Source organism: Fusarium mangiferae (genome assembly GCF_900044065.1).
Source record: "Fusarium mangiferae strain MRC7560 genome assembly, contig: FMAN_scaffold016, whole genome shotgun sequence".
Lineage (NCBI taxonomy): Eukaryota > Fungi > Ascomycota > Sordariomycetes > Hypocreales > Nectriaceae > Fusarium > Fusarium mangiferae.
In genome coordinates this window covers 1,232,998-1,257,526 of record NW_024573936.1, presented here as the reverse complement: position 1 = coordinate 1,257,526, position 24,529 = coordinate 1,232,998, and the positions used below count along the sequence as shown (strand labels likewise).

At 50.3% G+C, this 24,529-nt stretch overlaps 8 protein-coding genes across 8 annotated transcripts; 3 read left to right on the top strand and 5 right to left on the bottom strand.

Annotated features, from left to right (window-relative positions):
• Positions 1-2: 2 nt before the first annotated feature.
• FMAN_10474 (uncharacterized protein) lies at positions 3-4,352 on the bottom strand (the record flags this gene model as incomplete). Its single annotated transcript, XM_041824064.1, has 8 exons — positions 3-226; positions 283-511; positions 568-818; positions 872-1,118; positions 1,171-1,617; positions 1,677-3,965; positions 4,024-4,212; positions 4,272-4,352. 8 exons carry the CDS (start codon positions 4,350-4,352, stop codon positions 3-5), a joined length of 3,957 nt encoding a protein of 1,318 aa, XP_041689582.1.
• Positions 4,353-5,120: 768 nt separating this feature from the next.
• Positions 5,121-8,659, bottom strand: FMAN_10475 (uncharacterized protein; the record flags this gene model as incomplete). Its single annotated transcript, XM_041824063.1, has 2 exons — positions 5,121-8,497; positions 8,557-8,659. 2 exons carry the CDS (start codon positions 8,657-8,659, stop codon positions 5,121-5,123), a joined length of 3,480 nt encoding a protein of 1,159 aa, XP_041689581.1.
• A 662-nt stretch (positions 8,660-9,321) lies between these two features.
• Positions 9,322-9,610, top strand: FMAN_10476 (uncharacterized protein; the record flags this gene model as incomplete). Its single annotated transcript, XM_041824062.1, has 2 exons — positions 9,322-9,387; positions 9,437-9,610. The coding sequence occupies 2 exons, from the start codon at positions 9,322-9,324 to the stop codon at positions 9,608-9,610; spliced, it is 240 nt and encodes a 79-aa protein (XP_041689580.1).
• A 93-nt stretch (positions 9,611-9,703) lies between these two features.
• Positions 9,704-12,976, bottom strand: FMAN_10477 (putative isoleucine--tRNA ligase; the record flags this gene model as incomplete). Its single annotated transcript, XM_041824061.1, has 2 exons — positions 9,704-12,490; positions 12,548-12,976. The coding sequence occupies 2 exons, from the start codon at positions 12,974-12,976 to the stop codon at positions 9,704-9,706; spliced, it is 3,216 nt and encodes a 1,071-aa protein (XP_041689579.1).
• A 1,239-nt stretch (positions 12,977-14,215) lies between these two features.
• On the top strand, positions 14,216-15,497 carry FMAN_10478 (putative hymA gene; the record flags this gene model as incomplete). Its single annotated transcript, XM_041824060.1, has 4 exons — positions 14,216-14,320; positions 14,380-14,437; positions 14,497-14,978; positions 15,033-15,497. 4 exons carry the CDS (start codon positions 14,216-14,218, stop codon positions 15,495-15,497), a joined length of 1,110 nt encoding a protein of 369 aa, XP_041689578.1.
• Positions 15,498-15,908: 411 nt separating this feature from the next.
• On the bottom strand, positions 15,909-17,602 carry FMAN_10479 (uncharacterized protein; the record flags this gene model as incomplete). The annotated part of the gene is made up of 4 exons (XM_041824059.1): positions 15,909-16,424; positions 16,481-17,110; positions 17,165-17,439; positions 17,521-17,602. 4 exons carry the CDS (start codon positions 17,600-17,602, stop codon positions 15,909-15,911), a joined length of 1,503 nt encoding a protein of 500 aa, XP_041689577.1.
• Positions 17,603-18,614: 1,012 nt separating this feature from the next.
• On the bottom strand, positions 18,615-21,097 carry FMAN_10480 (uncharacterized protein; the record flags this gene model as incomplete). The annotated part of the gene is made up of 2 exons (XM_041824058.1): positions 18,615-18,968; positions 19,028-21,097. 2 exons carry the CDS (start codon positions 21,095-21,097, stop codon positions 18,615-18,617), a joined length of 2,424 nt encoding a protein of 807 aa, XP_041689576.1.
• A 2,193-nt stretch (positions 21,098-23,290) lies between these two features.
• Positions 23,291-24,411, top strand: FMAN_10481 (uncharacterized protein; the record flags this gene model as incomplete). Its single annotated transcript, XM_041824057.1, has 3 exons — positions 23,291-23,690; positions 23,752-23,870; positions 24,007-24,411. 3 exons carry the CDS (start codon positions 23,291-23,293, stop codon positions 24,409-24,411), a joined length of 924 nt encoding a protein of 307 aa, XP_041689575.1.
• Positions 24,412-24,529: the final 118 nt, after the last annotated feature.

Sequence of the window (24,529 nt, the reverse complement as noted above, 5' to 3'; positions counted from 1 at the left end):
CATCAGAAGCCAAAACTGTCGAGCAGGGAGCCAGCATCTGGCTCTTCAAATGTCGTGGGTGGCGGTTTGACCGTCTTCTTGTTCTCCCGATGAGAGTCGAATTTAAGAGTTGGCGAAGGCAAGTCGGCAACCACCAAAGAGCTTCTCCGGCGAAGCAGCTTCAGAGGGTTGACCTCCCCACCAAGGCCAGTTGCTCCAGGTGACTGTTGGAACTCCCAATTGCGTACTATTTCACAGTCAGTGAACATGTGCTTGGTACCTGTATTGTAGTCTTGCACTCACCTATATCCAATCCCAAAAGATCGCATCCCATTCTGTCATATAGCTTGGCGCTGTGCAACACAAACTCCCACTCAACTTTCGGTGTAATCTTAGATGCTCCTCTCAAAGTTTGCAGAGTCTGGTGGCGTAGATGTGAGTAAAGGACAACCAACGCCGGGTCGTCAGTCAAAAACAGTCGAGACTTGATGTCAGGTGAATAAGGTGTTTCCAAGAGAGTATACACCGGGGTCTATCAACATGTCAGCGATTCAGCCCGTATCCAGAACTTGACAGATCACAACGCACAATAAGTGCCCGTACGGCCACATCTTTACGGCCGAGCATCCAGAAGGCCCATGCAGCCAGCCAGCGGTTACCCTCCTGCGCTGCGAGTGGGAGCACTGTGTCTTGAAGAAGACGGCGCAGGACAGGGCCGTCATCGCCTTCATAGACGCGCGATATTGTGATCGCTAATTGCATGTCTTTCAGCTGATTGAGACAAACCTGAACAGCGTCGTGGAGGTGGTCCGCAAGAAGGAAGAATGCCGCAGCATACTCTGTTCACAATCAGCTTTTGTACGAGAAGGCCGCTACCTCAAGGATGTTTTACCGAATCGCCGCCTACTAAGCAAGGCATAGGCATTCTTGAGTGCTGCCGATCTCCATTTAGGGTCTTCAAAATTGTTTGCCAGCAGGCGTTGAGTGGCTGCCTGCTCCTTGTTCCAGTTTGCCATTCTCCACAGACCTTGGAGGACCGTCTTCTTCCGGAGCGCGAGGTAGTAAAGGCTGCAGTCAACCGGGTTTTTGACCTCGTTCTTTGTGTACTCGTTTCTGGCGATAAGCTCGAACTGAGCTTTCTGGGAGGTGTTAGCTACCGTAACAAGTTCGTCAGATCGGAGCAGTGATTACCAATGCAGTAGGGTCAGTGAGCCACATGAACAGGCCACTTTCACGAGCATGTTCCCAAAGCATACTGCCATGGTTTTGCCGCGATACGAAGTCAACCAGAATATCTTGGCTGTTAGAGTGGAAAGCCCAGTTGATTTCACGCCATGAGAGGTGCATCTCGTTGGTTCGTCCTTTGCGGAGGGCATGTTGACGGAACAGCAGCATGAATCGAGCACCATTCTCGTCCATCGATCGCCGATGTCTCTCAACAAGGGCAACGCATTCAATAATATCAGCGAGCTGAATCTGTTCGTGTCCTGAGAGTTGGATGATATCGATCTTGACGAGCTTCTCGTTGATTGAGACTGCGGTCTGCTCCGTGAATATATCCTCGTCATCCGTCTCATCCGTGTTGCTTCCATTCAGATAGGCCCCAGAAGACTTGTCAACAGCTAAAGTGTGACACTGCTGAACAATTGGATTAGCACGGCGTGTTGTGTCCTCGGCATGATGGAATTGTCACTTACCTCGGGCATATAGAATTCGCTCAAATCCATTCCCAGGTAGTCATCCAGCATTTCACCGTCAATGTGGTATTTCAGGGTCTTATGCAAAGCCACCAAAATGCGCCTAACAAGGGTCGCCTTCCCTGAGAGGATGCATTGCATGAGAAACTGGGGATGGAAGACTGGTAAGGGGCCGTTGAATCTTTGAACAACCTGAAATAAGTCTAGTTTGCCATCTTTTCGCAGAGGAAGACGCAGATCCGTCTTCATAGACTCGGAGATTCCAACGTGCCTGTCCTGCACAAACATCTGGTTGCCAGCACCAATAACCAGGTGGCCGTCGCCCAGCCAGGTTGAGTCACCAATCGGGTGCGGAGTGAGCTCTCGAATGCTGATCTCGCGAATTTGTGCCCATGCTGGGCCCTTGTTGAGATAATCAAATCGCATCTGAGAGAGGAGGATGATTCGGTAAGGGAAACCAACGGCGAGAATAGACTGGCCATCGGGTGTTGATGTCCAGTCAAGATCTTGAATCACCTGGTGTTCTTGAAAGTTATTCTCATATTCGAGACGAGCACCGCCAATGTCCCAAATAGTCAATTGCGATCTCGACGAATTCACGAGGGCAGCTTTCTTCAACGTACTGCCACTGACCAGTGCTGGCTCAGAAACTCCCGTCTCCGTGGTACACGTCGATAGCCATCCAACGCTTCGCTGTTCAGGGTCAACTCGCGCAGTCCAAAAGTCCACACGGCCCGCGTGTGTATAAGAAATAGCGACATCGCGAGCGAATATATCGAGAAAGCCCGAGACGATGGGCTGCGAACCGGCAGGATCAACTGGCAACACATAGGCCAGACTCTGTATGTCCTTAATTTCAAAGCGACACAGTTCCTCGACATTGGCTCCGGCTGTTGTCTTTGGGTCATCAAAGTAGCGAGGCAGTTGAACCTCCCACACGATACCGTGTCCTTCCGACGTTATCGTCGCAATATGAGCAACGGTATAGTTCTTGACATCTGATCGAGGCAGAATGATGAGGCACAGTGGCTTCCCCAACACCTCGTAGTCACATTGAGAGAGGGCAGTAGCTCGATTTGTCCTACAATCCCAGAGCGAGAATGTGTCGTGGCGGAGGAAAACCACAAAACGCCCCTTTCTCAGCACACATATGCGATGTATGTGGCCCTTCTCGGGGATAACGCTCCCTCGTGTCAAGGTCAGGCCCGAGTTGTCCCGTGGGCTCAAAATATGCTTCCACACGATACTTTCACCGTCTCTGGTTCGAGAGACCACCGCTCGCCCACTGAAATTTCGGACGATTTTGGTAATTGAGGTCGAATGTCCAGACCAAATTGTTTGAAGGGCGAGGCGTCGATCATTGGTCATGGGGTCAAAGAGATCAGCAACGCTTCCAGTAAACACGCCTATTCTTCCGTCGAATGCATGCAACATAAAGTGAACCTTGCCACTCTCCTTGTCGCAATAGGTTTGTATCTCTGTGTGAGGCGTGTCTTTGGCCGGAAGGAAGTTGCTGAGAAGCTCAAAGTGGACATCCTTGACTTGAGCCACCTTGAATAAGGTTGGTGAATTCGCGGTACTGCTGCCAACATTCTCGAGCGCCCATGCCGACATGATGCCCTTCCCATCAAGAGCTATACATATTTCTGGATTCTTAGTCGCGACTGCTACTAGGTGATCAAGGGCAACGGGGTCGTCGGTGGTTGAGTCGTCAGACATTCGCGCCTGGACAGCTTGTTCTACAGAGGCTGTGAAGTCTCGCCCGTCAAGAACCAGAGCGAAGCGCATGTCCAAGCCCTCTGGGTTCTCTTGCGATGGCGCACAAAGATCCACTTGTCCCCATAGCTGCCAATGCTTCCCGTCGGGTGTGTCGGTAGGTGTCCAAACTCGTATGCATTTATCGAGACATGTAGTGTATAGAACATTGTCGGAGGCCTGCTCGACATGGAACGGTCTGCGCCATCTCACAGAGGTTATGATATTCGGGTGTCGGAGGTATGTGAGATCGAATCGGACTTCGTCGGCGCCAAAGTTGAGTCTCCTCCAGACCTTGATCAAGTGGTCATGATGGCTGGACGTGGCGATGTATCTCGAATCGTACGACAGTAAGGCATATTTGGCGATGCTCGGCAGCTTCTTTTGCCAGAGACACCTCGGTTCGGTCTTGGTGTCGAACAGGGACAGGTATTGCGTGCCCAGCAACAGCTCTGCGGAGCTGCCCCAGGACAATGTACACGGCACGTCGTCGGGGTTCGGATAGGGAATCTCCAAGGTCGATTCGAGCGCCCACTAGTAGAGTCGTGAGCTGAGTTTCCTAGGCATTTATCATGAAATCGGGAATTGGAACCTTCAAAGTCTCTTCGCGCGACCCGAATGGCTTGTACACACGGACTTGGGTCAATGTGCAAGTAGCGATCTTGCCTGTTGCTTCGTCGAATGCGATAGCTTCTAGCGGTTGTTCGCCTTCATCGTAAACCGTCTGAAGAATCCCGTGGGATCCTTCCAAGATTGCAAAGGCGCTACCTGTGATGTATACCTATGCAGCATCAGTTGATCAGCTGGGTTCAGAGCTCAGGAGTAGAGCTTGGTACTTACATTAATGTGTCGAGAGTCCCAGTAACCCGAGGCAAGCCCTTGGAGCCTCGAGCGTGGGTTGCCCGGCAAGACGGCCTTCATGCTATTAAGGAGAACAATTTGCGCGCATCTCTAAGGAATTGTGATGGCGCTGCTACCCTATATCGAGGCGCAAAAGGAGACGAGCTTGAGATTTGACAGCTGAAGCTTTGGTGAGCTAAGTCGCCAGAGTCAATCAATGCAATAAACGGAGTAGACTACAGCGTGATTAGAGGTGACGTGACCCCCCCGCCCCCCACGCACACACATCCGGCTCATGCACAAACCCATGACGATAAATGCCATGCCACCCTAGACACCCTCAATTACACAGAAGTTAGAAGCTAAATACAATTTGGTCGTTGGAATAGTGTTGATGTCGTTCCTCGTCCATATCATATAATCAGAACTTTCGCGTATATTAACATCCATGTAATGGCTTAGCCCATCATGGCTCGACGTCCACAACACGGCACACTTGACCATCTATACTGCTAACAACGAAAAGACACCCAAATCTACCTGCATAAACATGATATTCACGTCTACCTACTTGAGCAAGTTCATGCTAAGTAACGAATTCGTTTCAAGATCAGCAACTTTCATAAACTATTGCCTATCCAACGCCTTCGACGGATCGTCACCATGCATTCACATATAACAATAACGCTAACAGAAAGGGGTATCCTTTTATCAAACAAGTCATCCAACGTCAGAGAAACACATCCAGATCATCCATAGCCAATCCAACCCTTGCAAACTGCCAAAGCCAGCTTCACACATGTTCCTCCCTGATGTATATACTAATAGCCATCCTGATCGACAGGGTTATTAGTTTGTACTCATACGGCCACGCAGCTGATCCCCTCTTGGCAATCCCGGTGGCCGAGATTGTGGTGTAGCCGATAGTGTTCTCGGTGATTGAATACGCACAGATCTTGTGGCTGGCGTAAACTTAGTAGTAGTGGTCTGTCGCGGGAGTCCAAATCGCGTGGCAGATGGTCGCGCGCCCACGGATCTGCTGATGATGGCTGGGGAGTTTGGCTCAGGCGAGGAAGGCAAAAGTCCAATCGTGTGCCCATTTGGAGGCCTCACCCCAAATGATCTCGCAGCTACTGGCCGCCGTGAGGGTTCAGGCCGGCCAGGCCCTGCTGTGCTTGCCAGGTCCTGGTCGAACTCGGGGTCACGAGCCTGGGTATCGCGCTCTAAATGCGATGGGACCGGTGCCATCGGTGTCGTTGATGGCAGACCTGAGAACTGGCCAGGTCCTCGCGATGCAGGCCTCAAAGATGGCGAGGCTGGTAGCTCATCATCTTCATCGCCAGGTAGCGAAAACGCTTCATCATTCTCGTCCGCCTCTCGGAGTGGGGCCATGGATCCTGGTGGCATCATAGTCGACATGGAGAATGGCTGCCCAGTCCATCTAGTCGGTGTCTCGAGCGGTGTACTGGAGTAATCAAAGCCCCTATCATTGCGGCTGGCCAGTGACCGCCTCCCAGACAATGCTCGCCAACTACCGCGTGGCCATGCAGCCGGCACAGATTGTGGCTGTACGCGAGTTTCAGGAGCCATGGATCGAATTCTATCACCCCGTTTGCGCCAATATTGCAGTACGCGGTTACGCCTTTCGCGTTCGTGCTTCCTTTGAACTTCGATTGCTGTGTGACCCTGTCCACTTTGTTGTAACGATGCGATTGACCAGGACTTGAGGGATTGCCGTTGTTTGTCGGCTGCCCAAAGCTGCCAGGCGTCTGTATCCCGCTGCTCAAGGTCGACGGTGTACACTTTCCAAGCTTCTAACCATCCCTCTGCATGTTGCAGTTTGGCATCTTGCATGCGCCTTTGGTCAACGTCCGCTTGACGTTTCCATACATCAGCAATTAGGATAGCCTTTTGGGTATCTCTGTGGGTTCGCAACTCTTGTATCAAGCCGCTCCGTGCCCGATCCTCCGTCGCCAATACCCTCCATCGATCGATAGCAGCAAAGAAATTGCGTTTCTTTCGAGCAGAAGAGACTTGCGTATACCTAGCCATCAGATACCTCTTGACCTGCTGCTTGTCTTGGTCCCTACGGCTCTTGATCGCTCGATCAAAGACTTGTAACAATTTAGTAGCTCCGAGATAGAGTTGAGCTCGATCTCCCAAACGTGACATGTGTGACGAATCACGCTTAAATTGCCTGAAAGTCTTGACAACATTGGACTTTGCTTGCTCCTCATAATACTCTTCTGCTCTTCGGCCCATGTCCGCATCCTGTTCGGTGCATTGGAACCATCGGTCGAACACTCGCGTCACCTGAAGATACTCGCGCCTCCACTGGAATGCCTGGGATCTTGCCCTCAAGTTCCACTCATCGAAAGCAAGGCTTGCCTTCTCGATCATCAATCGCTGGCGGTACCCGACCGCCCTTCGACTGACCTCAGCTTGGTCCCACCATTCTCGAAGATATGTAAAGGAGTGCTGGATATCTCCAATTCTCCTGGCAGTGTTATATAGTTGGCTTTCATTTTCTACCAGGTCCTGCCATTTGTGAATGGCATCCATTTGGAGTCGCAAAGTCGCCTGGGTCTGTATTGCTTCAGAGAGCGCCTTGTCATGAGAAGCCCGTGACAGCCACTTTGACATGGCTCGTGTCCTACTACGCGAGGCTGTCATCTGACGGCCGAGGTGTTTGAGTCGGTGACAAGACCACATATCGAGGACTCGCTGGGTTCTTCTCTGCTCGTAAGCCCAAGCAGCTTCTATTGCAGTGGCCTGTAGACTTTTCTCCTGGGCGACAATCCGCTGCCACTTCTTCATAACCACAGCTACCCTCATATGATCGGTGGCAGGTTCACGGAGTTCAGGGGCTTGGCTCCATGATCGGAAATAGCGAAATCGTATCATATGCCGTCTTGCAACGGCGTCTCGTTCAAGACGGCGTGCAGTGCGGTCAGCCCAATGGTTGAAAACCTTGCTTGCGAGGTAGATCTCACGAGCCCTGGCGGCCTGTTTGATGAGCCTGCTCTGTTCTCTTTCTGAGCCAACCTGCTGCTCAGGTGTCAAAGGGCCTTCTTCAGCGGGTTGTTCGTGTTGAGGTATTGTGTTTCTAGTGCACTCTTGGGTTATAGGATGATGAACGATTGTGCCTTCGTGTTTAGTTACAGTGTTAGACCGAGCCGCTGTGGTTGGAGAATGGACTTCTGGTGGATTTTGGATTTGTGTATGTTGAGAGGATTCTGCTTCAGGTTCTTCGGGCTCTTGGAGTTGATGTGGGGGCTCCTCAACTGGGCTGTGAGGTAATTCATCATCATCATCGTGACGCGATGGCTCGTCAAAGTGCTCCTCTTGTGGCGTATTCCCTTGTATTAGAGAAGCCGTAGACCGTATAGCATTACTTAGAACAGATAGGGGTCGATGCATAAATGACTGAGCGGAAACTGGCCTTGTGTGTATATCTGTTGGGTCCTTGAGCGAAGCTTGAGTGTGCGGCTCGAGTCCATTGACGTGTGGAGACGTCGCTGTTTGATGCCCGGTCACTGGTGGTCGATCTCCAAAAGGTTGGGCTTCAAAGTTCCTCACATCTGCTGAAGCTTCTTCGGGAATGCTCGGAAAAGAAGGAATCCGCTGTGCAGGCTGTGCTCGACGACTCGCAACCAGAGAGCGCCAGCGGTTCATGGCTGAAGAGACAACTGCCTTTCGCATTTCCTCATATGCATCCTCCTCCTCGTCGTCACCATCGGTCTCGGAAAATTCCAATTCATCCTGGGGGTGAGGTTGCGGTTCTGGCGGAGAAACTGACGGTGACGGTGAAGCTGGTGATTGTGGGACTGTCGGTCCAGTCGTGGCATGGCCGTTTTGTAGGCCTTTTTGTGGAGTTAGTTGCTGGCGCGAGATGGCATGGCTCTGGCGACTCGATGAAGATACTGCGGGAGATGTAGACGTTGAGGTTCGCGGCGACGCAGTAGTATTATCACCAAACTCTAGGACGATGCCCATTCGACTGAGGATAGCTTGGAACTTGTCGAGCAAGTTGCCGTCGCCTCGCTCACCGCCAACGCGGAAGACGAAAGTCGACAAGTGGTGATCTGAATCGGGGTCAATTCCATAAGTCGGGAGCACGACGTCGTACGCCTTAAAGAGCGCAGCAGCAGGGAGGGGTTTCGGCTCGGGCGCTGAGTCGAGCAATTCCTGAGCGGCGACGACTACGGCGTGCAGCGCAGCGATGTCTAGGCGCATCGGTCAGTATCAGATCGGATCGAAACAGCATCGCAATAATGATACGGACCTTCGTTGGAGTAGTATGGGTCTTGGCTAGAGGGTGCCCGACTGGCATTGCTCGAGCAGCCATCATCAGACGGTGAGGCCGCTCTCTGCGCAGCCGGCGACATCGATGCTGCTGGTGAAGTCGCATTTGAGCCCTGGCGCGAGATGTCGGAGGACATGGACAGATAATTAATTATTGGCGAGAGCTGCCCACATCCGTCATTGACCCATAGTCAAGAAGTCGGTGTGTTTCTAATGAAGCGCGAGCAGCTGTTCTGCTGTCTATCTGTCTGTTTGTTTGTTTATTTATTTAGTAAGTGAGTTGCCCAAATACAGATTTGCGAACAGTCAAACTTCAGTTGACTTCGAGTATTGCGCTTCAGTAAAATCGGGTTATAAGAATGCAAGAATAGGAATCGACAAAGACGATGCTAGCGGCGCCTCAAGAATTGCACTACCGTAATTCGACGAGGGGGTCGTATCCAGACAAAGCGCAACCTGATTTCCAACCGGATAGAAAACGCACGCGAATTTGCGCGGTCGCGATGTCAACGGCCAACAGCTAACGTTAGCTACCTGCCTACTACCTAGCTCGGACGTGTAAAGTGGGTGGCTGGTGCAAACACGCCTCATGGGGCTTGATAGCCGTACTGTGTTATTCGACGATCCATCGACACTGTATGAGCAATACTTAAGGTACTAACCTGGTAGTATTTTCAGTACCTACAGGTAGGTACTGGCCAGTCATTGTCTTCAATCATCTATCTCCATCTCTCACAAAGTCACCATGAACCAGCAAAGAGCCCGTCCCATTCAGAAGTTTGCTAAAGCAGTCTCACAATGCTCTGTCGAGGTCTGAATTCTCTTGTCATACATGCACCAAATCACTAAAAATCCGGTAGGCTACGGCATATGGCCAGTGTATCGTTGCCGACTATAACGCTGTCCACAAGGATAAGTGTGCCAAAGAGTTTATGAGGCTCAAAGATTGTTATTTAGTATGTCCTCCTATTCATTCGCTTTTAACGGCGACAAGTCTGACACTGTCACTGAAGGCTGCATCTAAGAAAACATGATGCACTCATATAGCCACAAACAATACACTTTGATCGAACCTTTTGTTTAATACTTAATCTCCTACATAAACTTCAATTTTATTCCCCAAAGATTTACAGCTTGAGTAATCTCAACAAAAATGTTGCCTGTTGGACCTCTTGCTCCTCCTCAGCGATAAGTCCCTCAGTCTGTGGTTCTGCTCCAGTCTCTTCTAGTGGTCGGCGCAGGATCTTCTCAAACACTGGATTCTGGGACTTGAAAGCACCAGACAAGCCAATATCTTCAGGGTCTGCAATGACGCGGTACTCCATCTTGATGTCGTCCGTTGGCACGAGACCCGCCTTCTTTCGAAGCCTCTGTACACGGTTGATGATCTCACGTCCTAGACCCTCAGCTGCCAGCTCGGGGTGAATCTCAGTGTCCAGAATGGCGAGCACATCGCTATCAGTGTTGATCTCCAAGTTCTTGGAAGACTCATCCTCCTTAATACCTCTGCGTACAACAAGATCGCCCTCTTCCAGACGAATCCCGTCAACAAAGATCTCCTTGTCACGGACGTATCCTTGGACCTGCTCGCTGGTAAGGAGAGGCAGTCCCTTCTTTACGCGGGCCATGTCCTTCTTGAGCTTCTTTCCAAGAACAGGCCAGTCGGCAGTGACGCTGTATTGAACGTTGTACTTGGCTTCGTCGCTCGAGAGCACGAGGTCTCGTACATTCAACTCCTCGCTGATATACTTCTCAAGGGACCTGACATCCTCAAGATATTGAGGATCAGAGTGAATGACCACCAGTGTCTTGAGAGGCTGCTTGAGACCAATGGTACGGCGTTCACGCGATACACGAGCAAGTTCAATGACACGCTGCATGCGACCAACACGTCGCTCCACCTCCTCATCAAACAGCTCTTCACGGACATCGGGGAATGGCAGGAAGTGCACACTTCGGGGATCCTCGCTTTGGAGCTCCTTAGGAATATGAGGTAGAAGCTTGAGGTAGATGTTGTCAGTAAGGAAAGGGGTGAAAGGTGCCAGTCCACGGCACAAAGTGAACAGCACCTCAAAAAGGGTATTCAGGGCATGGAGGGTATCGTCGAGACCATTCTCTCCCTTGAGTCGCTTTCGGTTGAATCGAATGTACCAGTTTGTTGTGCTGTCAATGAGACCAAGGAGCCTGGGTACGACAGTGTACAAACGGTATGAGGCCATCTCCTTGTTCACGAACTGAAGAAGGCTTTGGCAAACTGCCAGAACCCAGCGGTCCATGACATTGGTATTGGTTGACTCCAACTTAGGATCCCAGACGAAGTCCACGCCTTCTGCCTTCTTAAGCAGAGCAACTTGGCCCTCGAAGAACTTGTAGCTGTTCCATAGCGGCAAAAGGACCTTCTGGACGACCTCCTTGACGCCAGACTCCTTGAAGCGGAGGGGCTCGGCTCGCACGACAGGTGAGTTGATGAGGTAGAGTCGAAGAGCATCAGAACCGTATTTGGACATGACAATAGAAGGGTCAGGATAGTTTTTGAGACGTTTCGACATCTTCTTTCCATCCTCCGCAAGCACAATACCGTTGACAACACAGTTCTGGAACGGCGACTTGCCAAACAGGTGAGTTCCCAGCACTGTCAGCGTGTAGAACCATCCACGGGTTTGATCCAGACCCTCAGCGATGAAGTCCCCGGGAAACGACTGATTGAACTTATCAACGTTCTCGAAGGGGTAGTGTTGGCTGGCATAAGGCATGCTCCCAGACTCGAACCAGCAGTCAAAGACTTCCTCGATACGCTTCAGTTGACCCTTGCCCATCTTGCTGGGGATAGTGATATGATCAACTTTGTCGCGGTGAAGATCAGACAGATCACCGTCATATCCACTTAGTTCACGAAGCTCTTGAACACTTCCGATGCACACTCTCTCCTCCAGATCATCACTCACCCAAAGAGGGATGGGGGTACCCCAGTATCGGTTTCGGCTCACGTTCCAATCACGAGCGTTGGCAATCCAGCTGGCGAATCGCTTCTCCTTGACAAATGATGGAACCCAGTGGGAACCCTCAATGTTCTTGAGCATGTCGGGAACGATGTTTGGAATGCGGATGAACCAAGATGGAACAGCCCTGTAGATAAGGGGAGTATCGGAGCGAGGGCACATGGGGTACGAGTGCTTGAGCTGAGACTCATTGGCGATGCGGCCGGCGTTCTTGAGGTGCTTGATGATGTGCTTATCAGCCTCCTTCACATGCAGGCCCTTGAAATCGGAGATTCGGTCAGTGAAATGACCGGTGTCGTTGACGGGGTCAGGGGGTGGTCGCTTCTCGGTAATGATACCTGCAGCTGCGGCAACATTGTAATCGTCCTCACCGAAAGCCGGTGCCTGGTGGACGATACCCACACCACTGTCGTCTGTAACATAGGTTGCGTTCAACACCTTGAAGGCAATGTCCTTGAAGTCCTCGTAAAAGTATTCGAAGGGAGGGGTGTATCTCCATCCCAGCATATCCTTGCCGAGAACTGTTCCGAGCTTCTTGAATTTAGCCTTCTTGGGATCCTTGTATAAGGTACCAAGGAGCTTCTCGAGAAGGATAAAGGTCTTTCCTGTCTTCTCGTCCAGAATCTTGACATACTCGAAGTCAGGGTGAGCTGCGAGACCAAGATGCGATGGCAACGTCCAAGGGGTGGTGGTCCAGGCAAGTAGGTTGACTTCAGGATCGTCGACAAGAGGAAATGTGACGACAACTGCAGGATCAGTGACATCTTGGTAGTTCTGGTTGGCCTCGAAATTGCTCAGGGCGGTGGTGAGAACAGTAGAGTAGGGCATAACTCGGTGTCCTTGGTAGACCTGGTCCTTGTCGAACAGTTGCTTGAAAACCCACCATTCAGACTCCATGAACTTGGGGTCCATAGTCTGAAAGAGCGCGATTAGCTATCTGGCTGGGTGTAGATAGAGTGTATGCTTCTTTACCTTGTAATCGTTGTCGAAATCAATCCAACGTCCCAAACGCTCAATGGTGTGTCGCCATTCGCCGGCATATCGCATGACAATGGATCGACACTCTTCGTTGTACTTGGCGATACCGAGTTCCATGACGGCAGCCTTTCCAGAAATTCCCAGCTTCTTGTCAATCTCATGCTCAATGGGCAGACCGTGTGTGTCCCAGCCAAAACGTCGCTCGACGTGGTAGCCCTTCATGGACCAGTAACGAGGGATAACATCCTTGATGGTGGAAGCCAAAAGATGGCCGTAGTGAGGCAGACCGGTCGCAAAAGGAGGACCATCATAGAAGGTATATCGAGGGCGTCCTTCGGACAGTTCAACTTGTCGCAGGAAGGCATCGATTTCCCGCCATCTTTGGATGATGGTCTCCTCTTCTTTCGGGAAGTCGATCGACATGATTGTGGTGGTTCACCTGTGGGAGGAGGGGTTAGTGGACAAAGTTTTGAACGAGGTGATCTGAGGGATCATAGAAGTGGCGTAGTCGTGTTCAAGTAGGTAGCTCGGGGAATGGACAAGAAGAAATGTTTTGACTCACCGGCGATGCCTTGAAAGTGTCACTACCTAAGGTATCTGCGACAACCCGTTGATGGAGGGGCAAGTTTAAGAAAAAAGGCAGCTCACACCCGCCCGTGCTGGTGGGTGAGTCAAGCAAGAGCAACGGAACCGGAGGTGGGGTCCAATTTGTGCCCCGCGTCTAGGTAAGGTACCTGTAGGTAGGTCAAGGTACCTTCTTAGTTTCATGGAGGGGTTGAAGGGTTCGATACCCATCATAATCACAACACTCTCTGTCCATAATTGCTTATTATAAGCGTAAACAATGAATGCTAATGGTTCAAACTAGGATTAATTCACATATAAAGCACCTCAAACACCCTAACCACCTTACCTGAGTTTTAAAGGTTGTCTTTAAGCAATTCTAGTCGACCAGCATAACACTTACCTACTATCCCATCAAGAGGTGACATAAGACCGCCGACACCGGCAGATAATGGATGTACCTATGGCCTCAAATGGTACCATGGCCTATGAATCTTGGTAGTTTCTAGACCAGTTTACAAAGCATCTGTAAGATTTGATGCATTGCAACCAATTTCTCTCTTCAGCAATGGCACTAATCATAGGTCGGGTCTCATCATTGACTGAGATTCCTGTTACTCAAAAGCCAAGTTTACAGCGCTCCAGCACTAAAACGACCAGGGCTTGTTGGTGCGTGCGTGGTTGCTGCCCGCCACAAAGCAAAGCAAATAGGGTCGAGCTTGATGGAGTGTTTGTTTATTATATTCCTGCTTGGTTTTTCCAACATCAACCCACTCTGGTATGACTTTAGCATACATGTTGCCGGCGTCTGTATCTCATCCTTCCGCTTCGATCCATTGTAATTGAGGTGAATAGCCCCTGTGTTAGGTTCTCAAGGGAGCTAGCTACTAACTTACTCGCCGCTATTCGGTTCTGAAACCAAAACACTAGGTACCTATCGATAACAAACCTGACGTCGCAAGACCGTCAGGTGCATACCATACCATTACCAGCAACTAACTCACTTTACACAAACAACACTCTGAACCGTGATAGGTTCTTGTGTCGCTGTGATACCTTTGTATTCATTCTTCCACAATCGCATTATAATCTCGAACCATGTCGTTCCTGTTTGGAAGAGCCCGTACACGCACAGTAGCCGATCTCCCCAAGCAGGCCCGCGAGCATGTCTTGAAGCTCGAGGGGCCACAGGGCCCTTCCAAGGTAGCAATCATATCACCTCACCTCGATTCAAGGTCAAACATTAACACTGACTCTGAAAGGCCGAAGAGCTTGCCCGAGTCTTGAGCCAGATGAAGACTATCCTGCAGGGAACTCCCGGTACGTTGCTTCGCCTTTCCCCACGAACCCCTGACTGTATGGCTAAGACATCTTGCAAGAGGCCGATACCTCTCCAGAACAGATCTTACAGCTTGTGACTGGTCTCATCGACGAAGATCTCCTCCACCTCCTCGCCGTCAATCTCTTTCGTCTTCCATTCGAGTCACGTAAAGATACACAAGTCATATTCTCCTACGTCTTCCGTTTCCGCCCCGCCACCGCCGCCCCCAAAAGCGACCCTCTCGCACTATCATACGTTGTCTGCAATCGACCCCAGGTTCTAGTTGAGCTATGTCGAGGGTATGATCACAAAGAGAGCGCTACGCCAGCAGGTTCAGTCCTACGAGAGCTGCTCAAGAATGAGGCCGCTGCGGCAATCATTCTATACGACGACGGAGACGAGCCAGGCTCGAGTTCCAAGGGTCTGAATGCCATTGACCGTGATCGACCCCAAAGTGGTAGGGGCGTGTTCTGGAGATTCTTCGATTGGGTTGATAAGAGCTCCTTCGAGGTGGCAGCAGATGCTTTCACCACTTTTCGAGTGAGATTGGGTTACGGTACCTGAATTACTTTCTTCTGCTGATACATACTGTAGGAACTCCTAACACGCCACAAGGACCTTGTACCAAGATACTTGAACGCAAACTTTGAACTCTTCTTCGACAAGTACAACAACATCTTGGTGCAATCCAACAGCTATGTGACCAAGCGCCAGTCCATAAAGCTTCTCGGTGAGATCTTGCTTGATCGCTCCAACTATAACGTCATGACTGCCTATGTTGATCGCGGGGAGCATCTCAAGATATGCATGAACCTGCTACGCGATGATAGGAAAATGGTTCAGTACGAGGGCTTCCACGTATTCAAGGTCTTTGTTGCAAACCCACACAAGTCAATTGCCGTCCAGAAGATTCTCCTCATGAATCGCGATAAGCTTCTCACTTTCCTCTCTCACTTCCTCGAGGATCGGACAGATGACGAGCAGTTCATCGATGAGAGAGAATTTTTAATCAAGCAAATCCGCGGCATGCCCTCAGTTCCCGTTGCTCCTCAGCGGTAATCGTATTCATGCTGCATCGCCTACTTACTCTGGACAAACATGTTCTCACTATACCATTTTGCACTCGTGCGGCGTTTTCAATGCTTTTCTTGCAACCGACAGCGATTCATGAGGCCAAGGAGCACAGTTATCTATTCATCACGATGGCATAGCATGATTTGCAGTTTTGTCTTCTTTTTTTTTTGGTCCCTACAGTACTTGTGTTGAATACTCCTGGCGGAAGCATTGATTGCAACCAGGCTATGCATGTCGTTTCGCCGATCTTGGTTCATGATATTATTATACAAAAAGACGCTCCCAACGCCCCCTTGCTCCCCGAATGTGGCCAATTAAACATGACACAAACTCTATAACTCCAATTTGTTTGTCAACAAGTGCCGTCCTGGCGTGTTGCCGCTTTCAGGTGGATGCTTATCGTTGCTGCTTTGAGAGCAAGACGTTAACACTCTCTCGCGCATTTTGAGTAGCCCAGACGCTATCTTTTCCACCACGGCGCCACTCGTCACCCGATGCATGCTCTCCACCTCCTCTGGGCGCTTCTCCCATAATGACCTCGAGGTCTCTTTTCTGAGAACTTAGCCAGTTCTTGATAAAGTTGGTAGGATCCTTGCCAAGAGACTGGAAGAACGAATGCTTGGCCTTCGACACGGCGATCGCTTGAACCACCTTGGCGAGCTGGTCGTCAAGCCCCGTCACGTCCTTGAGCATTGCAATGTACTGAGGGTTGTTGAGCATAGGCAAGAGAGTATCACGTAGAGGATCGTCCACAGGAACTTGGACGTCATAGATCGTGGGCTGGGGATCCTTGTGAAACTCCTGGTCAACTCGGATGGTGTATGGCAAGCGAATTGGCTCCAGAGGTCGCAGGTGTTGCTGGACATACTCGTTGAGCAAAGGGATGTGTCCGATGTCGCCCTGCCTTATAACCTATGGTAATCGTCAGAGCCAAGTCAATATCAGCAGAGGTATATGCAAAAACCAACCTTCTTGAGAGGCTCATTGCACCGGAAATTGCGCTTCTCCTCATCTTCCTGTAGTCCAAGTAACTTGATGTACTCCCAGAGAGCCATGACAGCCTCTTGATGGGTAGCATCTTTCATATCAACCACTTCGGCAAGCTCAGGGGTCAGTTGGTATCTCTCGGGTGTCTCCTGACGGAACAAGTTGATAGTGATGTTTTGGTTTTCGTCTCCATTTCTCTTGAAGGTGAGTTCATCGAAATCAGCGGCTGCTGGAAGGTTGGCAGCTGGTTGGTTTCGGGCCGGAGCATCTGGCTTCTTCCATTCCACTGTCTGTTCGGCGCCTGTTCGGAACCGAGATCGGTCGAAATCGACTGTCAAAGACTTGAAGAAGTGCGAGAATCGGGGTTTCTCTTGTGCTTTGGACTTCAGTGCTGAGTCGTCTGTCCCCTTTCCTTCTTCTGTGGTTGACTCCTGTTTCTTGGGCTGCTCGGTCTCCTCGTCTTGATCGTCGAGTAGACGACCTTCAATCTTGACTCGGTATGACGCCTCCATGCTAGGGGTAAAGTCAAACGAATCAGAGTTCAGTCCATTGCTCTGCCAGATTTGATCCTCGACCGTGTTGTTGATCCAAACTCGCAATGTTTTGTATCTCTGAACCATGAATTAGTTGGTTCCTCCCATTAAACGTATTGTTGTCGAACACACCTTGGATCCACGGCTGGTATAGTCGACAATGTCCAGACGCTTTCGTGTGATAGTAGCATCAATTCGACGTTCGACATCTCGCAGTTCTTTGTACCGCTGAACACCGTCTGGATCAACAATGCTGTCCTCAACTCCATCGGGAATGTTTTTATCTGTAGGCTTTCGACTACGTCGCTTAGCTAGCTCACTGGCGTGAGCCTGAACCTGTTGTTGCTGAGCAATCTGTGCCTGGGTGAGGGGAACCGAAGGGTGAGGCCCTGAGGACATCATGGGCCCTGAGAAGGCGTCCATGTTAGTAGATGATTGATAAACGTGGTTGGGTTGCGCAAAGGATGGGGGATGGGTTTTAAACGTACCAATTCCACCACGTCGCTGATTTGTCGCATGAGGCGAGCGTTGCGGAACCTGCTGCGCATAAGCACGATACTGAGGCTGCATTTTACCGAGAAAAACAAAGTCTTGTGTTGGGGTTCGGTAGGTGTCGGCTGGTGGGATTACAGGTTGATCGTGTCGCGTCGCATCGCATTGCTGCGTCGCGAGAAAACGGTAACCACCAGGACCTTAGCTTAGGTAGTTCCTTACCTAACCTTATTACTCATCCAGTCACGTGACCAGTTTCACCTTCAACGATACCATAAGTCGTTCATCCTTTTTGTGTGTACCTAGGTAATTGAATATGATTTATATCTAAGAAATGCTGATGTCTCTGAATGGCACTGGACATGATCCAGTTCCACAGCTCTAGAAAGGGTGATCTGGGCTTGATCAAAAACCGAATACCATCCCTGTCTTGATGGATTGGTTCTTCATATATCAGTAAAGCCTCGGAACAACGAGTGCCCAACCCTCGTCGCCCTACTATAGTTCCTATCTATAGCCCCTACATTCCTGACTAGCCTTGCCTTCTGAATAGGATCTCAGGAAATACAGGGTGGCATTCAGGGCTGTCAAAACCGGCTGGAGTTGATACAGTGCTCACACCAAACACACCACCACTTCTCCTATCCCGAGCATACTTGAAGATACTGCACCGGTGCAGTCTTGACCTCAGCCTCCAGTACTTTTGCGGCTGTTTTCCCCAAAAATCAACACGAGAACATGTAGGATGCTCGAAAACAGTTTTCCGACAATGGCGTAATCCTATCTGGTGGTCCGGATTGCGCTTCCTCAATTCGAGAAACCTTGCGTTTGGGAACCCATCAAATAATTACCATTTGGCGGCTCTGGCCATCCTTCCTCCACAACGCTGAAAACAAAATGCACCCCAAAATAATGCACTGCCAGTCCGCTCAGATGAATAAAACTCCGCAATTAAGACGCCGCGCTCTCGATGCCATGAACGTACTGAATGTGATCGATGAGAGGCAAAAATGACAAATGTCTTCGACTGTAAGAATCTGAAACTCGTCGAGATCCGAGTTCGTTCGCACCATTTCTTCGTTCAGGACCCTTAGAATGCAGATCCTAGCCCGTTCCTCGATTGTCTCTTGCTGAAGCGGTTGCGTTTTGGCGCGGGATCTTCACTGTTCCCCTGATTCTTACTCAGGTGGTTTCGTCCCTGTCGGTCACTGAGCCCGAAACCATCTGAATAGTTCCCTGGGCCCCCCAAAGTACTTGATGGACTTGAAACCTGAGACGACATGTCGGCAAATCCACTATCACCACCATAAGAGGTGGTCATGTTCTGAGACAGTGCCATGTCCCTTGCCCTCTCGAGACATTCAACCCAGTCAGCGGCAGCGGAGCCACCTTCTTGGGGTGTGGATGAGGACTTGGCCTCTTCAAATGTGTAGTGGTGGCCGCCCTGCAGAGAGACGTCAGTGCGCTGACTTAAAGACACAAACCCAATCAAGATTCACTTACTGTATTGACACACCACACCATTTGACCCTTCGCGTCCACCTGGGTCTTCCAGGTGCAATCTGAGCCAAGTAGAGACAACTCCTGCTTCGCTCTTTTCTCCTCTCCGCCAGCAGGAGCAAGGACAATTCGGCCGCTAGATGTGATCATTACCAGGCGCTGACGCTTCTTAGTAGTGCTGCCGATAAAGAAACGAGACAACTTCTTATGTCCTTCTCCTGGTTCTTTTCCGTGGGGACTTGAAGGTAAAGGCGTCGAGACCACCATGAGATCGCCCAACTTGAGAATGCGCTCGTTATTCTTAGTCAAAACAGGCGACCATTCAATGTCAAGCTGTGTCGGGGGGGGGAGTTCGGTTATTATTCTCGATGGTCGATTGTTCCCGTTGGAGGGAATGGCTTGGGATTGCTGTGGAGGCCTGGTGTTAGACGAGGTGGAAAAGCCGTTGAGCTGAATAACTTGAGGTTCCTGGGGGGGGGGTATATATGGGCGGAGACGGGGTGCCTTGGTCCTCCAGAGTCCTTTTCCGAATGGATGTCCATCGAAGAATTCGTGGTTTTTAATGTGCTCGACCGTGAGACGTCTGGCTGGTTCAAGGACCAAACACCGCTCCACGAGGTCTCTGGCTGCTGGTGGAAAGCCAGGGGGGAATTCGTATTCAAGATTTACAATCTTCTGAAATGTGAGATACTCACTGCCTCCCTTGAAAGGAGGTCGGCCAGCCAAAAGCTGGTACACAATGCAGCCGAAAGCCCACAAGTCGCTAGCCTTACAGGCGTTCTTGTGTGTGAGAAGTTCAGGGCTCACATATTCAGCGGTACCGACAAATGATGCTGCACGACTGTCATCGTCCTTTCCAGGATCTGGCGCACCGCTGGCTGATGCGGCTGATGGGTCTTCGCGTGGATCTCTGAGCAGTTTAGCAGTTCCAAAGTCCGTAATTTTGACGTGCATCTGGTCATCCAACAAAACGTTTTCGGGTTTCAGATCTCGATGAATTACACCCCGAGAATGCATGTAGTCAATGGCGTCGAGAATTTGCGCACCATAGAACCTGGTGCATTCAATATCGAAGGTGCCTGTCTTCTTCAAAACACCCAAGAGCTCTCCGCCATTGCACAAATCGAGGACGTAGTAGAGTGATGTCTCGTCCTGAAATGTATAGTATAGCCGGACAATTCCGGGGTGCTCAGTAAGTCGGTTTAGTGTGTTCTTTTCGATGTTGACATATTTGATCTTCTTCTCCTTGATGATATGCCTCTTTTCGAGTACCTTCACGGCGTATTCTTTGAGAGTTTGGCGATCTGTCGCCATGTAGACTGTACTATAGGAGCCCTCGCCAAGAACTCGCCCGAAGGAAAAGTCGCGGACGCCCTTTTTGACCTGGCGGACAACGGTACGTCCATTTGCATCAACCTCTCTGCGGACCCCAACAGCCGCTCCACGCTCCTGCCAGTCCTCTCTGCTGTTTGGGACCGGCGCGTCACCTGCGTAAGGCTGGTTCTGCTGTGGTCCGCCAGGACCAGATGCATAGCCAACCCCCATACCTCTTGAGCTCCTTCGAGGGGGCAATGGGCTGCCACCAGACATTAAACCTGATACTGGTCGGCTTGGGTTGTTGAAGCGATGGGGGTCTCGTCGGCTGGACTCTCTCACGGGATACGAGGGGTTTGGGCCAGGTTCTGGCACACTGGAAATGCCGTAAACGGAGGACCTCGATGGCTCGATTTGAGATGGCTGCGGATGATTTACGGAGGGGCTTGGATCGGAAGTAGGGTCGGAAGGTTGAGCGGATGGGGTAAGACGGGGATCTGTAAGTGAGGTTTCGACACCGGCATCTATAGGGTCGAGGCGGATTGCATCATAGGATGAGGGCGTGGTGGATGTGGTTGTCGGTTGAGGCGTAGAGGGGAGGGCTGATGTTGAAGTTGAAGCGGAGATGGACGTATTCTGAGCAGTCGAGTCAGGCCCAGGAGGAGAAGTCGAAGATGAGTTAACAGCCTCAGCAGCATCGTCAGGATTGGCGATGCGCAGTCCGCCCAAGGCCTGAGAAAGGCTCAGGTCCCCATTCATGGTGGGCGATGGAGGAGCCTGGGGCAGATGCTCAGGGGAAGTGGGCAGGCTCAAGCTCGACTCGCACGGGGAGGAGAAACGCGAGTCGTGAGCAAGGGACGGTCGGCCACTGGCGGCGGCTTGGACCGTGGAGCATCACCGATGGATGTTGAGCAGGGCTGTCCAGGAGAGGAATCGACGGGTAAGGTAGATGGGAGTATGCGAGCGAGGTCGGTTTGTGAGGTTAACAATAATAAATTAAATCCCGGATTGTTGCGTCGTTGCGTTGCGTTGCTTTGCGTTGCGTTGCGCTGGTGGCTGCAGTGGTAGTGCTGTAACGAAACTGATAAAGTATAGCAGGCCCGTCCGTCAGCCAACAGCACCTAGCAAAATAGAGGTACGAGGCCCCAGTCTAGATTACGAGAGTCCAGAGAAGCGAGAGACGCCTTAGGCCACCGCCAACCTTGTCTTTAAGCCCAGGTATAACACCTCACCTGAGGTAGAGGCTTTGTTTGCTGGGATGATGCACAGGTAAAAGGAGAGACTGCAAGCCCCCAGTGTTTTTTGCAAGGTGCCTTACCTTGTCCTGTACTCCGTACCTGTCTTGTATTTTGGTGCGAGGAGCACCGGCCACGAATAGATTATCTATCCTGAGTCAATCTCTAATTCACTAACGTACTAGGTGTACTCACTCAGTCAGGTATAGAGTTTGAGGTATGGACTTAGTAGTTGGCAAACTCGAATATCGACCTGAGAGCACGGTCTGCGAGATGTCCTGGTCACTGTTGCAAAATGGCTGGTCCGTAGTCTGGGCAAAATGCTGGCTTCGATACTTTTATGCCAAGGATAACGACCTAAACATCGGATCTGGTTCAGTTTAAATAGGTAGGTACCTACCTGAAGAGATGGTTTGGGTACAGAAGCACTTGTCCCCGTCTATCCCGTCGTGGCGCTAAAAATATACCTACCTCTACTAACCTACTAGATATTCAACAAGCACAGCAAATTGCTAGTGAGAACATTTCACTAACGCAGACATGGAGACGACGATATCCAGGATCTATGCCTCGGTGCTGTTCAACAATCGCGATTCCCAAAAATAGAATTGATGTAGTAGGTGAGTGCGGATGCCATTCTGTCCGTGGTCTTGGGACTCATCCTGTTTCAAGACATTTTAGGTAGGATATCCGTAGTGGAGGTAATTAATCAATACTTTTGAGGCCGTAAAGCGGTGATACAACAATATTGCATAGGACATTTACTATCACGATTTGTATAACAATAAACACATTCATGTTGTGTTTAACTTATTGTTCTAGGTTATCAAACATCGTAGTGCTTTCCATTTCCATGTGGTAAATATTAGGTATCTCCCCTCAATCTGAGAAGCATCATTGATTCCACGTATTGATCAGATGCACAATCATGACAATATCATTGCTGAATTACAGGGTTCACTGCAAATGCCGATATCATATCGTACGAAACATGGTGATCTTTCTTGCATGCATATCGATATCATTGCCATCACTTGGTTCTTCCAGCGCGGCGCAGCACCTCGTATCAGCCAGAAACCACGTAAATTCCAAGCTGTATATGTAAATGGAGTCTCTCGTGATGGATAGCCGCGTAATAGGGACGCCATATCGGATTATCTACACTGCTGGATAATGGATTTTGTTTCTAATTAGCCACGTAGGTGGGTAATGAGTTATAAAGGACGTTATCCACCACATCTCAGTATCTCTTGCTGGGGGCTGAGTAAGTACTTTCATAAGTGTGATGTCGTCAGCCTCCTACCTATCGAATCATGGAAGCACCAAAGACAGGGCATTGAGGGAATGAGGAACCACGAAGCCATAGCTTATGACAATAATCAGAGAACACTGTTGAATTTCACCGCATAAGCAGACATCAACCTACTCATTACCTTTTAAAATGAGCATGATATCCTAGTATATAATTAATGTCTTACCCTAGAGCTCAAGAGCTGCCTACCTTTAGTACCTGTATGGAAGTTCCTGTTCTTGTGCTAAGTTTTTCAGTACCCAGACTGAATAATCCAGTCTTTGGGAAGCTGCGTCCCGAGAGATGTTAGGAACAAATACATACCTACACAAGCTATTACGATCTTGTTTATTCATGTTTCTGCAACCATACGTATGACGCTTCACTGTGAAAGCCTAGAGTGAAATCGGCCCATCACCCTACAAGATGCTCCGACTTCAACCTACGACGATCAAGATAGCCACACGCGATATTAGCGACGCTGAGCGCCGAAGCCGCTACAGGAAGCACCTAATCAGTCGCCAGAAGGTCGATAAAAGACGCGATGATCTCATCCAGCATGATCAAGAAGCTGTACTTGAAGATGCCCTCAACTCCAGGATCGTAACACCAACCACTGACTCTAGCATTGGACACGACACGCCAGGTTCAGATGGTAGAAACGAGTCAGACGGTGAAGAGGAATTAGGAACACGAGTTCCCCAGCTAGACTACGGTACCGCCAGTTCCGAGGAGACCACCTACAGGGACGTTGATCATGGCATCAACCGCCTGCACCGACAACCAGACCAACATCGACTTCCTTTCCGCCCGCGGCAAAGCTTGGGTAAGCCAACAGACAAGCAATGGCGAGATACGATCGGAACTGAGGTGCTAACAATTTGAAGATGACTATGGAGATGCGGATACCGCGCCCGCCCACACGCAACCGTACGATAATGGTAGGGATGGTTCCGTGACGGATGAGGATGAACGCGACACGATAGAACAACTTTTGGCAGCAACTGTGAGGGACACTTGCCCAACCGAACTCCTGTCACTGTCATTATTATCGGGATATGTATCCATGAAACCCCCTTGAATTGCATGGATTGTGGCGAAATGAAAGATAAGTACGCATAGGCTAATGGGCATTTATTTAGCTGGACGGATCAACGTATGAAACGGAAGAAGTTAACGACGACCTCTCGCAGAGCCTGGGAGAAGTTGTAGAAACCCCCGAAGATGCTGGTGAGCTTTCAATCTCACCGGCTGACGAAGGGTTTGAGCCTATGACACCCCAAAGATATTTTCCTGTTTACAGTGATCGCCTGTCCGTTGAAGAACAACCCCAAACTCCAAGACAGCTTCCAGAAGCGCGCCATCAAAGCAGGTTTGATGGAGCTTACACGGCGCCAGTTCGAGGACGGCGAGTGAGAGTCGAAATTGACGACGCACCAGTGACAGTAAGGAGAAGGCGTGCTGGACGCAATACTAGCCTAGTAGGGTTGAGAACACCAGGATTTCAGGGTTTGTATGGAGGCAGTGAGAACGCCGACGATGTGTAATGTGATTTGCCGACAGACATCCGTGGTGATGTCAGGTGGTCCAGAATCATCGGCAAATGCAAGGAGTACGAGGATCAGTCTTGCTAACACAAGATAAACGGAGCATAATATTACGGTG